This window comes from Acinonyx jubatus, chromosome A3 (genome assembly GCF_027475565.1).
Source record: "Acinonyx jubatus isolate Ajub_Pintada_27869175 chromosome A3, VMU_Ajub_asm_v1.0, whole genome shotgun sequence".
In the NCBI taxonomy this organism is placed as follows: domain Eukaryota; kingdom Metazoa; phylum Chordata; class Mammalia; order Carnivora; family Felidae; genus Acinonyx; species Acinonyx jubatus.
In genome coordinates, this window is record NC_069388.1 from 88,926,559 (window position 1) to 88,943,614 (window position 17,056).

Sequence of the window (17,056 nt, forward strand, 5' to 3'; positions counted from 1 at the left end):
GCAGGTCCAGACCAAGCAGCAAGGCAACCTGTCCTCAAGAACCAGGGGAAGGCTGCCGTTAAATAACTTTAATGGTTGATGTGAGAGTCACAAGGGAGGTGCACTCCCTCCCAAGGCTCTTCAGTGCCATCCTCAAAGCTGGTTAGTGCAGGGAGGTAGGGCAGGGTTGGTTCCAGTTTTCTCCCAGGAAGGGTTTCGGGGGTACCAGCCAGTCCCAGGAACGAGCCCCTCAACACCTTGGCAACCACAGCTTAAGAGGGGCTTCTGCTCCTCCTCCCCAGCCTACCCCAAGTCCAGCAGAGGAAGGTGAGGCCAAGCTGGCCAACCTTCTACTGACAGCGCCGCATCCAGAGCCTGACTGCACATGGGTCTTCTCTTCCTCTGGCCAGATCCTGTTGCCAGCACCTTTCTCTCTCACACTGGTGACTGGAGCCAAGTGCGGGACGGGCCTTTGCTGAAGAGGCCTCTGGACCGTGGGGATGGCTGCTGGGGGAGAGGGGCGACCGAGCGGGAAGCCCCAGGGGAGTGGTCTGGGGGGACAGCATCCAGGGAGAATGTTCGGGGTCGCCCCCAGGGCATGGGGTGGGTCCGAGCTGGGGCTGGGGCCACTGAGGCAGGTGAGCAGGGGGTAGGCAGGGCAGGCTGTTCTGTAAACATTGCTAGCCAGGGTGGGGGTGTCTCCAGCCTTGTGCCCTCCCGCTGGGCCAGGATGTCTGTCACCGCTGCGATGTCATCCAGCGGCTCAATAGCTGTGGCACCAGGAAGGGGTTGAGGGGAGGGGGCTAGTCAGAGCTTAGGCCCCAGGCCTACCCAGCCCTGACCATCACCTGTCACTGTAATAGGAGGAAAGCAAAGCCCGGATCTCAGCCGAGACTGTGTTATCCTGCAGGAGAAGCCCCTCACCTGGGCCCCCTGGAGCCACTGGCTCTGATACAACTATGGGATATGGGGAGCAGGGGAGATGGAGATGAGGGGGTGGGCAGAAGTGGGTGAAAAAATCAAGGAAAGAGGAGGAAAATGAAAGCAGTGCCAGGCAAGTGGAGGGTCAGAGGAGGAGACAGGAATCCACATGCAGAAAGGGAAACAGAGAAGAAGAAATTAGGACAGAAGTCCATGAAATGAATCTGGCTTTTTGGGGGTTTGTTTGGAACTTTGGTGGAGGTGGCTCTAAGAAGAGCTGGAGAAGAGAAACAAATACAAGAAGACCGAGTGGGCCTTGGGTCCCCAGAGCTCTGCCTCAGTCTAGTGCTTTCTCTCTGTTGCCATTATCTAGGCTCCCTTGAAGCCCCCAACCCCACTTCCCATCAGGTTCCCTGAGTGCACTTTCACTCACCCATCTCATGGTACAAGGACCCCTGCTTGGCCAGTACTTGGGGTGGTTTCCGGGGAGCAGGGGTTTCAATTTTCATGATTTCATCACAGCACTGCTTCCATTGGCCTGGAAGGAGGGCAGTGACTGGGGTGGGAGGAGGAAGACTGAGAGGGCCAGGCCATCCTCTCCCCTGCCACGTTCCCTTCCACACTTTTTGGATATAGAGGCCTTGGGTAAAAACATCAAACCTTAATCCCTCCCAAGGTTCAAACCAGCCTCCTCCTCTTACTCATGTCAAAGAAAAGCTGCCACAGAGCCTCCATCCAGCTGTGCAGGGCTCCTCGACTCTCTGTCTGAAGGGTGTGTGTCACCTCGTCCTCCCCATACCGGTTACTGATGCTCAGGGTGAAGGGCTGGCCCGCAGCGTGGTCCAGCTCCCCTGCCCGGACTCGAGTCTCCTGCAGGAGAAGGAAGGGGTCTGCTGCCACCTTCACGTTGGTCACAGAAGTCAGCAGTGACATCAGGCAGGTTTGGTCATCCCTGCCTTAGAAGGAGGAGCTTGTTGGGTCTCTCCTCAAGCCCCCTTATTTGCCTCCTATTGAGCAGAGCAGGAGGGAATGGCAGGAAAGGACTGGAGATGAGACAGATCATCCTCAGTCAGGAACATGGAGCAGATGGAGACAGGGAAGGAGGGACTGAGTGAGGCAAGGAAGGCACAGAGGCACGCAGGAATGCTGAGGCCTAATGTCCCTCAGTACTTTCATAAAAGTTGGCAGGAAAGCCAACAAAAGGGCTCGGAAACCAAGAGAAGTCATTGGACTTGGGTTTGGGAGAGAAATCCAGGAAAGGGTGAAGTAGGGGCAGATTGGAATCTGAGGGAAAAGGCAGAAAGAGGATGAAAATCCTAAACTGGCCATGGGACCCTCTGAGACTAGGCAGGGGCTGAAGCTGGTGAGTAGAAGAGTTTTCCAGTGATGCTGGTGAGGGAGAACATTCCTGGCCCTGAAGCTAGGTATGGTGCTGTTAGGAGCAACAGGTGAATTTCCATCTCTCTGCACCCACCCTCCTGGGACCTGAAGGAGACACTCCTGGGCCCTGGCACCTGGTAGCTTCACCAAGGGACCCATCACCTTGTTGATGGCGATAGTAAACAACGGTTCTTCCCCAGTGTCTGCGTCTTCAGGTTGCCGGTAACAGAAGAGGTTTGTGCCTTTCAGGACTCCATGCACTCGTGCCCAGTCCTGCAGCTCCCCAGCTTGCTGCGTAAATGACTCAGGTTACCTGGGGGAATCACACTGCCAACACCCTTCTTCCCTTTCCCCCAGTGAGAATCTGCTCCTCTCTGCCCATGCTCTTGTCTGATCCAACTCTCTTCTTGCCCTAACCCTCCTTCCTCTACCCAGATCTTGATTTTTCAGTGGTCCTTCGGTGCCTAGGTGATCCAGCTTTCCTTCTCCAGGTTCCCTTCTATACGTCAGGGCCCCCTCCTCACCTGCACCCTGAGGGTACCACTTGCGGTAGGCTGAGTCATGCAAAGAGGTTGAGCCACCAGGCGGCAACACACGCTACCATAAAGGGGAAGCCAGGCGGGGTTCTCCTCTGGGGGACAGGAAGTGCAGGGTAAGGATAGGGAATGAAAATGGACCATTCAACAGCCCCTCTTCTCACTGTCCAGCATCCCCCCCACCCCACAGCACATACTCACCATGGCTGGTGAGGGTGAGGTCGTGTGTGCGGAACCCATCTTGCACTGCTGCCAGGGTGAGCGTGGTGTGAGCCAGGAGGTGGTAACGAGGACCCCTGCAGGACAGACAGAGAAGTGGGCTTCAGCCCCATGATCGGGCGTATTAAATAGCAGGAGATCTGAGAGCTGAGCAGATCTGCCCCATTGTTCAGGCGGCCCCACAGAAAACTAGCTTGCCTCCTCCACGGGGCTTAGAACATTTACTGAGCTCCTGCTGAGTGCTGGGTCCTGTGGTTTAATTATGTTATTCCACTGTATTCCCACAACAGCCTTGGAAGGTTGGTGGCATTGTTCTGTTAATAGATGAGACAGCTTGAGGCTTAGAGAAGTTAAGAAATTTGCCCCAAATTTATAGCTGGTAGGTGGTGGAGTTGGAATTTGAACTCATGTGTGTCTCCAAAGTCAGCATTCTGTTCACTGCCCTAGAGCTTTCAAACTGCTTCTCAGAGGCCCCGTGTTTCTGTTGGGTGCCTCTAGGCATCAGCAGGCAACCCCTCAGGACCCAGGCTACTTTGCTCCAACCAGAGCACTCTGTTCTATCCATATAAGATGCATTTGCTGCTGCAAAAACTTGAAGACCCCAGAGCTTAGCTCTCCCTGCATTCTTACTGGTCTTCTCAGTTGACATGGGCCTGCTCCGGGGTGTAGGCCAGAGTGCCTCCCAGCTGTGTGGCCGCTGCTACTTCATGTAGGTCTGCATGCTGTGGCAGCAGCACAAAATAGTTTCTGCATGCTCAACACAGCTCTGAGGTCACCCGTGGCCAGGACAGAGGCAACTGAGGGCAGTGGAGGAATGTAGAGCCTTACCCCACAGCTGGGGTCGGAAGCAAAATGGGACTGCTCCCCGAACCCCCAGCACTCTCCAGCGATGCCCGGACACGCCTCCCTGAGGAGCGGCCTAGGGAGCTGCTGAGTTTGGTGGCAAGCCTCTTGGGGGCTCCAGCCAGGGCCCCCTCCTCTTCCACGCAGGCCCCATACAGCTCCAGTCGCAGTTCAAAGTCTGGCCCTGCCTCGGTGCTATAGGAGTATGGGAGGAAGAGAGGAGGATGCTCCTGGGGAAGTCCAGGGAGGCATGAGGGGGCGGGCAGGGGTGAAGGACAGATGTGGTGCAAGTACAGGACAACTCCCCAGGTGAGGCCCATCTCCCTTCCTCCCTCTCCTCTCCCCCTGCAGCTATGGCATCCAGGGATTGGAGCAGAGTGGAGAAAGGAGGGCGTCACAGGGACCAGGTGCTCACAAGAGCACGTTGCTCTGAAAGGAGATGTCTGTGAGGGTCCTGTCCACCAGGATCATCTCTGTGTCCTGAATGTGTTCCCCTAGCTGCAGCAGCAGGAACACAGCCCAGCGGTGCAGGTCTGGGGACAGAGGCCAAAACTGGTAAAGATGTGCCCACAAGAACACCCAACCTCAGGTCACTCCCTCCATTTGTCCCAGCATGTGTGCAACTCACCACCTTTGTTCTTGAAATATTCTGTGTCCTTCCACATGAGTGGAATCCGGAGGTCTAAGGGGCAGAGGGGCAGGAAGAGATGTTGAGACAGGGCAGGAGATCTTGTGGTTGGGCAAAGAGTGTCAGTGACTAGGGGAGTTGTGCTTCTTACCAGAGATGCAGACCCGGCCACGGCAGGGGGAGCGCTCAGCAGGCGGCCCGCTGTCAGAAGGCCTGTGGGCAAATCACAACATCGCCACCTGCCTCTAGACACTATGCCCACCCCCCACCCCCCGGTTCTGGTTCCCAAGGGTTCTTTGTTGCCTCCAGCCCAGGGCCCAACCCCAGGTCCCCCACCAGCCTGACCTAGCAGGACTGAGGGACTGTAAGAGCTGTCAGTTGAACCCAGGGAGTCACTGGGCTTGGGGACACTGGAGGAGTATCAGCTCACATGCAGTATAAGTTCCAGCCTCCTCCCCCTCCAAGCATCCTCTCTGACCACCTCCCCAGAGCCCTGCCAGGGATGAGTGGGGCTTGAGGGAACAGGTGCCCGCAGAGACTCCTTTTCAAGAGTTCTTCTCCATTAAACCCAACTTGGAGGAGTTTGCAGGCTTTCTTTTTAACAATGGGGGAGGCTGTTCTTTTCTACCATCTCCTTCATCACTTCTTTGATACAGGAGGATACTGGGTGGGTTGGAAAATCAAGAACTCAAGTAAAGAATATCTGTGTTCCATTTGCCATAAACCTCTCTTCCCTCCCCCTCAGCTTTGATTTCTCCTTTACCATCTCCAGGTAGGCTGGGCCTTCCCAGTACCCCACTGCAGGGCCCCAGACACCTGGCCTTACTCCCCTCCCCACCCGTCAGCAGGACTCACCAAGCATGTGTCTCTCCTAAAGTGACAGTGAGTTTATCCATACAAATTCATAGCTCCACTAATTATCAACTTAGTAAGGTCTTAAGCTAAATGATGTGGCACTGATGACAGTGTGTTTAGCTGTCAGCAATTTGGGATGTACTTCAAATCACACTGCCTAGGTTTTATGGCCAGGGCAGAGCCTGTTGACGGCTGCCTTTCAGAAGATAGCAAGCTCACATTGGAAACTGCCCCCCACCTCCCAGCCTGCTTGCCCTTTAGCTTTATGGGGAAGCCAGAGCTGGTTATCTGCCTTCCCCCAGGGGCTTCACGGGTGGAGGGCTCCTGGCAACCTCTCCTGTGTCAGCCTTCATGGCCAAGCTGGGATGGGCACCCTGCCAGTGGGCAGCTGGAGCCTTCTCCCTACTCAGCAGTGGGGACAAACAGGCTTATTTTGCCAGAGCCAGTTTTCCAAATGACCAGGCTACCAAAAGTGGCCTCATTTGCCAGGTATTTTCTCCACACACTTTAGTTGTACCAGAGCATCACCTCAACCAATTCACCATGGATTTGTCAGATGAGCAACATCTAATGTCATGAAGCTGGTGTTTCACATCCAGAAGCCGACCCCTTTTAGAATACACAATCTAATTTAGGGGAGCAGATAGGCTTTCCCTTAAATGTTTTTTTATTATTTCCTTTCTCGAGCACTGCCTGTGATGGTGAACCTTAGGTACACTATTGTCAGTTTGTGGTAAATTGGCCATCTGGTGAACCCACTTTGAGAAAATTATCTTTCCAGAAGCCAGCCAGCCAGCCAGCCAGCTTCATCGGATCACGGGCAGGGCTTAGCAAATTAGCCCTTTTACATTATAACCCCTCAGACTGACAGCCTTTCACCAGATACACTGGCTTTCCTGAGTCTAGCCCTAGCTACTCCTTAGTGCACCTTGGGCAGCACACTGTGGTGATAAAACACTAAGGCATCTCCCAGGCCTCTGACAAGGCTTCAAGGAGAAGTCATCTTCAGGGTGATCCACACTCCGTACATACACACAGTACACGACTACCCCCCATATGGCCTTGCCTCCCCCTTGCTCACCTCCGGCCTGTCTTGCCCAGCACCTGCGCCTCCTTACGCCGCTGCAGCTCACCCATGTAGCTGAGGATGCGACTGTTGCACACCAACAGGCTCTTGGTGGCCTCCAAAGCTTGCTCTCGCTGGGAGCAGGCCGCCAGCAGCTTGCAGGCCCCTTCCCTCATCCGGATCTCATGGTCTAGCTTTCTCTGCAACTCTGTGTCCTAGCCAGAGTTGGGGGAAAGAATGAGAAGGGAATGTCAGTTGGGGACAGGCTGAAGCACCCTCCAGTCCCCAAGTGGGCTGTGGCCCAGGAGAAACAGATAAGAAACTTATGTTTTAGGCAACTCAACCTCAGCTACCCAAGAATAACCAGAAAAGCTTTGTAAAAATACAGATGCACTCATGCATTTGATGGTAGGAGCATAAATTCCTTCAGCCTCTGTTGAGCACAATTTGGAAAAATCTATGAAAACTAGAAATTCACGTATCCTCTGATCAAGCTATTCAATATCTAGGAGTTTATCCTACAAATACAATTATACCTATTGGCAAAGCCATATTCATTGCAACATTTAAAAAAAATTTTTAATGTTTTTATTTAGAGAGAGAGAGAGAGCATGAGCAGGGCAGGGGCAGAGAGAAAGGGAGGCACAGAATCTGAAGCAGACTCCAGGCTCTGAGCCGTCAGTTCAGAGTCCGACGCAGGGCTCGAACTCACAAACCATGAGATCATGACCTGAGCTGAAGTTGGGTGCTTAATTGACTGAGCCACCCAGACACCACTCATTATAACATTGTTTTAAAGCACCAAGTTTAAAAGTCCTTCACTCAGGCATTGGTTAAATAAATCACAACATTTCTATATCATGGAATATGAAAGGCTGCAGACATTAAAGAGTGAGGTAAACATGTGTGAGTAGATAAGAAAAAAATCTTCAAAATATATTAAGTGAGAAAAGAAAACAGTATTACACAATTCTCCCATTAGTGTACTATATATATATATATATATATATGTATATGTATATATACATAGGTATATATATGTATATACATATACATATATATACCTATGTATAGGTATATATATGTATATACATATACATATATATACCTATGTATATGTATATATATGAGGTTGTGGGCCTGGGTGCCAGGAATGGAAAACAGATTTATGCTACCTTTAAAAATATATACAGCTTCTTTACTACTGTACTTTCGGAAATTGTTACCTTTTTAAAAATTTTTAATCTTCTCATTTAAAAACAAACAAAAAACACATTACCATGCTCTGCCTCAGATGTGCAGAACAAGAATCTCTAAGAGTGGAGTGTGTGAGTTTTTTTGAAAATTCCTCGAGTGATTCTGAGGTGTAGCCAGGGCCGAGAACCACCAACTAAAGAAAATGGACAAGATGGTAAAGACCATCCTGGATTACCCCAAAAACTCTAGTGATGAGTTGGGGGAGGGGGGCATCTAGTTAGCAAGGGATTGGTGGAGAAGGAACATACCATGTATAGAGTTCACCCATGCTGCACAGAACCCTGTATGCACTCCACATTAGGGGACCTGCCTAAGGAGATCTGAGCTTGGGAGGTTAAGGACAGAGGCAAGGATTGGGGATGGGAAGGCAAGCAAGGCAGGAGGTCAGGAGTGAGGGGCTAAACAGACTGTGCATAAGGATGGGGGTGGGTAGGCAAAGAGAGAGGCACCAGGATTCTCAGGAACATTCACTCAGAAAGAGCCTTGGAGGTCTTGGCAGAGAGCAGAGGGTGAGAGCACCAGTCTGACATGAGACAAACCTGGGTCTGTGACATTCCTGCCAGTCTTGATAAGCTGAGAAAAAACTTATTTAAAATACACTAGACAGTTTACTCAGACTTCCTAAGACTTGGTTTCTCCATCTGTAAAATGAGGATGGAAATAGTCCCCACATCCCAGACTTGTGAAAATTCAGTAAGCCAGGAATGTAAAGCACTTAGCACAATGCCCAGCACATAGTATACATGAATGGTGAGGATGCTTTTTTAAATTCTGCTATTTTGACAGCAGTAGCATTCATCCAACAAACCTGGAGCATCCCTGTGCTGTCCAAGGCCCACATTTAAAATCCAGCTGGGAGGTGACAGATGCAGACATTAATGGCTGCACCATAAGTGCCATGTCATGGTATAAACACACTCACAGGACAGAGACCATGTCTGCTTCTGGTTGAAGTGACCAGAAGTGACCTCCTTCAGAAAGGAGGTAGAAAACTAACCCCATTACAGTATAAGATTAGTTTAAGAGGAAACCAAGTGGAGACACCAGGCTGGAAGAGGGGGGTGAATGTGATCACCCAAAACCTGTCTTCTCCCTCACACCAATTATCACACTGGGCACTTTCTTCTGTCCCCGATGGCTCCAGCCTCCACATCTCCAAGACCTGAACACCCTAAATTCCTGTTTTCGAAAGCCTTGTCCAGCCTCCCTGAAAACATTCTTCCTTCACTATTTATTTCCTGGGCCACCAATGAGCTAGGCCTGACTCTCATGACCCCTCTCCCAGCATCGTTTCTCTTCCTGACACTTCAGAAATAGGCCAACCAACTCATAATGCCCCCTCCACCAGGAAGCCCTCCCAGACTACACAGCTCCTGCCCCACCCCCACCCCTCAGCCCCTCTATGTCTGTCTGCACCAGGGTCCCACCTCTGCTAAGCTTTCTTGCTTGCCAACCCCCATCCCATTCTGCATCCAGCTTCTGTCACAAACACCACAAACGGATGAGAGAAGGGAGGGCACAGAGAGGCGTCCTCAAGCCCCCTCCTGGCTAGTCTCTTTGTCCGGGCCCCAGCACTCACGGATCCTTCCCTAGCCCTGTCCATTGCGCTTGTGGCACCAACGCAGGCAACGCGCTGGTTCCGGGGACTCGCAAGCACGCTCCCGGCCCCGTGGCGCTTGGGGCGATGGTGACATCAGCTCCCAACTGCCGCGAGAGCAGTCGAGGGGCTCCTGGGCGCAGGCGGTCCCTCCCAGCTCCCGGCAGGGTTAGGCTCCGGGCTCTAGCTGCGCAGCCAGGAGACCCAGTCGTGCGCAAGGCTGCCTCCCAGAGCTCCCACGTCGCATTGGAAAGGGCTTTTTGGCCTTGGTGCTGCTAGAGCTGCAGGAGGCCAGAGGCCCCTCCTGCTTTGCGGTTGCCCTCCAAGGTGACCCCTTGCCCAAAAGCATGGGGGAGGAAGATAGTGTGTAAATTGGAATAACTGGGGCCATAGAAAAGTTTCTGGGCTCAGCCTAAATGAATGAGCCTGCTATCATCCCCCCCTACTCTGGCCCCAAACCCGCTCTCCCACAGCTCCAGGGAGGAGAGGACTCTAGAAATCCTGCTTCCTCCCTTTGGGCAGAGCATCTCAGGAATCCTGGCACTGTTTCTAGATCCCTGTGTTTAGCCCCCATCTCCCCACCCCAAGGATAGCTTCTTGTCTCCCCCTCCCCACCCACACACCCCTTTCTCCCCAAGCAGGCATTTTCTCCGGACTCTCCTGGGAAAGAGCCCAGAATTGGATGTCAGCCGGACCTGGGTCAAGGCCCAAGGGGCTGAAGGAGGATGAGTCATGGGCAGAAGCCCAGCACACATTAAGCTCTCCGTGGACATCTTCCTGTCCCTCCCTCCCATTCTCTTCTGTCCCTGACTTACTGCTCTGCTTCTCATCACCTCTGTTCCCTTCAGAATCTCCACTGGGGCTAAATCCAAATCCTGGCTTGGGAATTTGACTAGCTGTGAGAACTTAGCCTCTGGAAACTATAAACTGGGGAGTGTTCTATCTCCTTCATAGTATTGTTTGAGAATTAAGTGGGAAAGTCTAATTGTTTCCTTGGCCCAGCACATATTTAAAAACAGCCTTTCTCTCACTCCCACCTCCCCTTTACTTGCAGCTTAAGTTGCTTCCTCCAGAAAGTCTTCTTGGATTTATTCTTCCATGAGTACCTCTCTTAGCAATCTCTGAAATATCAGTGGATCTCTCTCGAGTTGGGGGTAGGAGCTGGGGGGAGGAGACTGCTGAGTTTGGTGGAAAAAGAACACAGCACCCTCAGCCTGTAGCTGAAGGAGAGATGACCAAAGTGAAATCTAAGCCCCCTCCTCTGCCCCAGAACTTGAACAGACTTACCATGAAGAAAAATTACATGGGGGAAGGGAGCACAAGACAGTGGAGAGGGTGCAGAATTTAAACATTTAAATACCTAGACCAGCTCTGTTCAACAGTATCTCCTGTAATGATGGACATGTTTAGCAGCCATCTTGAAATGTGGCTAGAGCAACCAAGGAAATAAATTGTTTATTTCATTTTAATTAACTAAATTATACATTTAAATAGCCACATGTAACTAGTAACATGGACGGTGCAAAGGACTAGGTTTTATCCCATGTGCCAACACAGGACAATAGGTGGTATCAGAGTCCCAATGGGCTCACTGAGCATCTTTTTTTTTTTAATGTTTATTTATTTTTGAGAGAGAGAGAGACAGAATGTGAGTGGAGGAGGGGCAGAGAGAGAGGGAGACACAGAATCTGAAGCAGGCTCCAGGCTCTGAGCTGTCAGCACAGAGCCTGATGCAGGGCTCAAACTCATGACCTGTGAGATCATGACCTGAGCCGAAGTCAGCCACCCAACTGACTGAGCCACCCAGGTACCCCAAGCATCTTTCTGCATATTAGAAATAGGTGACCCTCTCCAGGCAAACAAGTTAGATAAAGGTGTCCCCTCTAAAGGTTTGTAGCTCCAAAGCAGGCCAGGACTCCTGCCTCTGCCTGGCACCCTTGTGAAGGAAACAATCTGCACAATTTGTGCCAAGGATGTGCTCTCTTTACAATCCCACCTCCGACCTTCCCCCACAGCAATCTCCTGCCTTGTCCAGGAGGTCACCTCTGTGGTTTCCTTCTCCTTCCCCATCTCCGTAAATGGCCACACCACTCAGCTGCTTAGCCACACACCTGGAACGCTCTTTGCTGTGAGGCAAATCCATCAGTGTCCAGTCCTCATGTCCAATCCATCAACCAGCCCTGTCAGATCTACCACTGTCATTTGAAATCCAGCCCCTACTCTGTCTCCACCACCAGCACTTTCTTCCACACCACCACGTTCACTCCCCTAAGGCTGTAACAACTTGCTGTCCAGTGGTCTTCTGCTGCCACTCTTGCCAACTCTTTCTCTCACCCCCAACCCCTGCCTAGCCTATTGTCCACAGAAGTCATTATTTTAAAACATTAGACAAGTACTGTTCCTGGTTAAAAACCTTGCATGGGTAGGGGTGCCTGGGTGGCTCAGTCAGTTAAGCGCTGAGTCTGGCTCAGGTCATGATCTTGTGATTCAGGAGTTCAAGCCCCGCATCAGGCTCTGCGCTGACAGCTCAGAGCCTGGAGCCTGCTGCGGATTCTGTGTCTCCCTCTCTCTCTGACCCTCCCCCACTTATGCTCTGTCTCTCTCTCTCTCTTAAAATAAATAAACATTAAAAATTAAACAAACCAACAAACCAACAAAACCTTGCATGGGCCAACAGCATACCTAGAGTAAAATCTACATGCCTTGTTAGGGCCTTCAAGGCCCTGCATAATCTGGACCCTGTCCATGACCTCAGCCCCAGGTATAGCCACACTGGAACTGGAACACATCCTCATCTGAGAGCTTTGCCCCTGCTATGCCCTGTCAGGAAAGCCCTTTGTCCAGTCTTCACATACCTTCATATCCTTCAGGTCTCAGTTCATGATCTCATTGCAAAGACTTTCTCTGACCTCCACACTGAATGCTGCCTTCCCTACCTGATGTGTGTTAATCCCATTTTCGCCATCATTTCACTGTGTGAGATGATTTACGTGTTTGCATGTTTATATGTTCCCCCAGGTGAATGGGCCTTTCCTGTCTGGTTCACTGAGGTATCCCATGGTCTAGAAAGGGGCCTGACATATAGAGGTATTCAATAAAGGTGTTTAAGAATAAATAAAGGAACAAACAGCTCGCTGCCATCTCCAGGGCCACCAGAATTCTTACATCCTGATGCAGAGCCCCCCTCCCCTTCTCTAGCAAGGCCACAGCCTTCCTACAAACCTCTCTTACATCAAAGTCCTCTCTTCTTTCCACACTTAAATGACCCCCTCCAAAACACACATCCACACCTACTCACAGAGCTTTCAGAAACAGGTGTAAAGACCCTTCTGCCAACATAATGCTCTGCTCAACAGAACTGAGCGTAGGTCCACACACAGCATCTAACACAAGGCATACAGAACCACCTGGCCCTCTCCCCACTTTGAGCAGGTCCCACCCTCCCTCCTCAGCCCCAGCAGGGCTGCGTGGGGGCAAACTGAGGCTGGGGTGCATGCACAGGAGGTGTACTCCAGGGGTGGGGGCGTTACCTCCAGGCTGAGCGCCATCTGTCGAATGTAGAGCATATTCAGGTCCTCCAGGATGTGCAATCTGTCCTGCATCTTTGTGCCCCCACTGCCCCTTCCCTTGTGGACCCCTCCAGAGGGGGGGGTGCTGGACAGGCACCACGCTGCTCCACAATTCCTCCTCCCGCTGCTTCCCTGGTCTTGAAAGAAGTGGGCAGAGGGCAGAGGCTGCCCTCGTCCCTCTGCACTCCTGTTACACCCCTCTGGCAGCTGTGACAAACTTCCCTTGCCTACCACTGTTCCAGAGTCCTGGTGGGAGCCAGGCATGGGAAGAAAGGAAAGCGAGGTGAGAGTGAGGAAGGTCCCAGGAAGGGAGGCCAGCTGCAGAGGGGGCTCTGGGCACAGAGTGTCCAGTCTTGCTTTGGTGGCAGCTGTTCTCCCAGCTGTGGAAGAAAAAGGCCCTTTCATTCCGACTCTGGCCCCTCCCCAGCCCCCGCCCACATCCCTGGCCTGGTGGACAGAGAGTCTGTGTGCCGGTAGGGCGTGAGGGGCAGGCACAGCTGGAAGGGGGCAGGGAGGGGACGCTCACGCAGGTTTTACAGAGTTGTGGGTTTGGGCAGCAGGTCAGAGCTTTCTGAGAGGGGTTCTCACTCTCAGAAAGAAGAGGGATGGAGGTGAGGACTTGACTGGTGAGCCCAGGGAGCCGGACAAAGGGGTACACTGGGCCCAACCCCCAGGGCCACCTCTTCCAACTTGGGGCCCTTATCCAGCCCGCCCCACCCTGGGCTCACAATTACCTCGCTTTTCCAGAAGAAGGGAGGAGAGGGCGGGAGAAAGGCAGGGGTGTGCCTGTCTGCTGCTGCCCCCGCTCCCCTCTGCGGGCCCCTTCCCTTCCAGACAGGAAACCAGCCCCGATTCCCAGCCAGCTGCAGCTTTGCCCCCCCCCTCCCCGCCCCACCACCTCCAACCCGGCCCACGGAGTCACACTCCCCTCAGCGGCCGGCGGGCCCTGCGACTCCGCCCCGGCTCCTCTGGCTCCTCTGCTCTGGCCCCTTAGGCCCAGCTTATCCCAGGGGCGGCCCCAGCCCACAGGCCCCTCCTCTTGGTCCCCGGGCCTCGCCTCTCCCTCCCCCACGCTGGTCACACGCTGGGTTGCTCCTGAGGAACCCGACAAAGCCCCTCTCCCCCAGGTCCACTGGCTTCTGAGTCAGAGAAGGCCCGGGACACCGGGAGGTGGATGTGAAAGGGCCTTTGTTCTGGGCAGGCTGGGGGGAAAGGGCAGAAGCCAGGCCTGGAATCTCGGCCCGGAGCGAGAGGGGGGCGGGAGGAAGGCCCCCTCACTTAACCCTTTACAGGTCCTGCAGGGAAGGAGAGGTGACCTTGGGGACAGCCTCTTTGCTGTCGCTACTGCCCTCAGTCCTAACTCAGGCCCACAACGTTCAGCCGCTCCCAAGCCTCTATGGGGAGTTACAGGTAGGGCTCAGACTAGGTAGGTAATGGGGTAGAGCGAAATTGTGACTAGAGACTGGGCTGCAAAATTTTGGTGTGGTAAACGCCCAAATCATTAAAAGGGACTCCCCCGCCCCACCACACACACTCCCAGCCCTTCAGGGGCACAGAGGAGCAGTTGGGGAGGGCTTCAGCGACTAAGTGGTCAGACCTGGCCTAGAAGTCGAGTTGGTGATGAAGGCTGTCCCAGATGGTTGAGACAGGTTGTGAGATAGGGCTGGCGGCCGAGGAAGAAGAGGGAGCCCAAACGAATCCGAGCTGTTTGGGGCCCGCCTACCTGCTCACCTCCCTTCGCCGCGGGATGCGCAGGATAGGCCGGGTCCAGGCACACTTTGGGAATCGAGCCTGCGGACCCTTAAACTCAAGCCAACCCGGAGTTTTTCCAGGCAGAGACAAGTCATCCCAACTGGTCAGGGAGTGTCGGGGGTGGCACAGGTTCGATTAACTTTCAGACGGTGCGCGCCTCACTTCTGAAGTCAACAACAACCGGTTAGAACCCAGACCGCGGCGTCTCCGCCCCTCGGCGTGCGCGCGGGCGGGGCGGGGGGCCGAGGGCAGCCGGGGCTGCAGGAGGCGGGGGAAGGGGGAGGCCGGGACGCGGGTCTCACCTCGGGTGGGTCGCTGAAGAGGCTGAGTCGGAAGCGGCCGCGTTTGAACTCCATCTCCAGGGCGGAGCCCCTGGCCACGGTGACCCGGCTCCGGTGGTTTCGGGAGAACATGCTGGCGACCCCGCGCCTTTACCTGCTCTGTGAGTTCCCGGAGCCGCCAGCTGTGTCCGATCTCGTCCGCTTCGGTTCCTCGACGTCCGCCCGCCAGTCCGGCTGGGAATCTCCCGCAGCCGGATTCCCAAACTCCGCCCCCGGAGACGACACCTGGGCTGGGCAGGGCGCGGCACCCTCCTTCTCCACCCCCGCCAAAGGCCAGGCCGGCCGAGCCAGTCCCGAGGCACCAAGCAGTCCTGGCCCGACAACCCCACAGCCAGGCACCCTACACTGCTCAAACACTGCGGGGGCGCGTCATCCGGTCGCGCCCAGGTCTCAGGCGCCTCACCTGGGAAAGGGGCGGACCCAGGGAAGCCCCGCCCCGCCCGCCTCCCCCACCTGGCAAGCCCCACTACCTGCGCGCGGAAAAGCCCGTGGCCACCTGGGGTCACTGCGTGGCACACTGCGGTTCTAGCCGGGCCCCGGGACCGTCCCCAGTTCCACACCCAGCAGCTTCTGAAGTGGTCGTTTCAACTTCCTACAGTCTCAATGTCTCTTCGTCCCCCTCCCGCTTTAGGTCCTCCATTCGCTACCTGCCCATCCACCCAATCCCGGGGCCATGCTTAAGCATGTTTTGGAATCCTGTTCTGTCAATTACTAACTCTGGAGCCTCGACTCAGTCTTGAACTGAGCTTCAGTTTTCTCATCTGTTCAATGGGGGTATAGTAATTATCTCCATTCCTCCAGTTGCTATGAGGATTCCATATGAGAATGGGTGTAAGATGCCCAGCATAGTGTCTGACATAAAGCAATTGCTCCAAAAGTGGAGCTATGAAGACAAAGGAGCAGGTGCAGCACTCTTGTGTCCTTGGATGGGGCACAGGTGACCTCAGCGCTCTGGACCCAGATCATAAGTGCCTTACGAGGGTGAGTTGATCATTGACCTCAATGTTGACTATTTTTCAGCTGCTTTGCTGGATGGGCAAGACAGGATTAACACTCTCAGTCTGTGCAGAAGAGGGGGCCCTCCTCACCCCACAGAGTCTAGTGAGAGAGAAAGAAATGGCAGAGTATTAGCTTGCTGACCACACTGATTAGTCTTTTGGGGATTCTAGAACTTACTGGAGAGAACTTGATAGATTAATAAAATTAAATAAATAAGTGAATAAATCTTGAGAGTAAATCTCCTTCATAGCAGATGGGCTGGAGTCGGAGAAATAGTAGCCTTTAACTTTAGAGAGGACAGAATTGCTCTGCTATGCAAATTACTCAAATGTTCTTCTAGAAAACCTGACTTAAGATTACTTCAGCAAAAGGGGAAATTTCTTGTCTTAAGGAACTAAAATATCCAGAGGCCAGGCTTTAGATGTGGCTTGACTCAGGCATTCAGTGTCCCAAGGATCCTGCCTCTTCCCGTCATCTACCTCTACTTTGCTCCACATTGGCTTCACTCTCCACAGCATGAGATTGTTTCCGAAAATTCTGGGTCTATAACTTTTCAGGCTTAAATTCAGGGAAAAAGACAGCATCTGTTTCCTGAACATCCTACCCATGTCATGGATTCACTATGGGCCATCTGGGATCATTTGTCCAACCTCTGTAGCCAGAGGGGTCGACCGACCTGAACCAATCACTGTGGCTAAGGGAGGATTCTACATGCCAGTCAACCAGACCTGGGTCACTTGCCCACTCCCAGAGACCAATTGGAACCTATTGACCGAGGAGAGGAGGGAAGGGAGAGGTGGTTTCCCAAAGACTGTTTCAGTACTACCACCAGAAGGTGAGGGAATGGATGCTGGGGAGGAAAACAGCAAACAGCCTTGATATACAGTTACATGGAGAAGGGAATTCTTCTGGTCAGCAGGAAAGTCCGATCAAAAGATTTTATAAAATCCATGGCCTCTGAGATAAACCTCAAAGGGTGGGTGAGGAGAGGGAAGGGGAAAGGCTTTGGGTTTTTTTGTTTTGTTTTTTTTTTAGTGTTGTTGTTTCATTTTTGTTTTTTTAGTAAACTCTACCCCCAATGTGGGGCTCAAACTCACGACCTCATGATTAAGAG

The 17,056-nt window shown here is 53.1% G+C and overlaps 1 protein-coding gene across 10 annotated transcripts; it reads right to left on the reverse strand.

Annotated features, from left to right (window-relative positions):
• Positions 1 to 53: 53 nt before the first annotated feature.
• Positions 54 to 15,042, reverse strand: RTKN (rhotekin). Of its 10 annotated transcripts, XM_053200801.1 has the most exons (13): positions 14,574 to 14,708; positions 12,812 to 12,987; positions 6,443 to 6,642; positions 4,658 to 4,719; positions 4,507 to 4,560; positions 4,294 to 4,411; positions 3,864 to 4,073; positions 3,018 to 3,112; positions 2,805 to 2,911; positions 2,443 to 2,571; positions 1,602 to 1,770; positions 1,334 to 1,438; positions 277 to 749 (listed from the first exon to the last, which is right to left on the reverse strand). In XM_053200801.1, exons 2-13 carry the CDS (start codon positions 12,881 to 12,883, stop codon positions 415 to 417), a joined length of 1,656 nt encoding a protein of 551 aa, XP_053056776.1. In that variant the 5' UTR covers positions 12,884 to 12,987; positions 14,574 to 14,708; the 3' UTR covers positions 277 to 414. The 10 variants fall into 10 exon arrangements, with proteins under 10 accessions (XP_026927958.1, XP_014942520.1, XP_053056776.1 ...); XM_027072157.2 differs by lacking the exons at positions 12,812 to 12,987; positions 14,574 to 14,708 and adding an exon at positions 14,905 to 15,042 and having other exon boundaries at positions 54 to 749; XM_015087034.3 differs by lacking the exon at positions 14,574 to 14,708 and having other exon boundaries at positions 54 to 483; positions 12,812 to 13,255.
• Between the last annotated feature and the right edge of the window lie 2,014 nt (positions 15,043 to 17,056).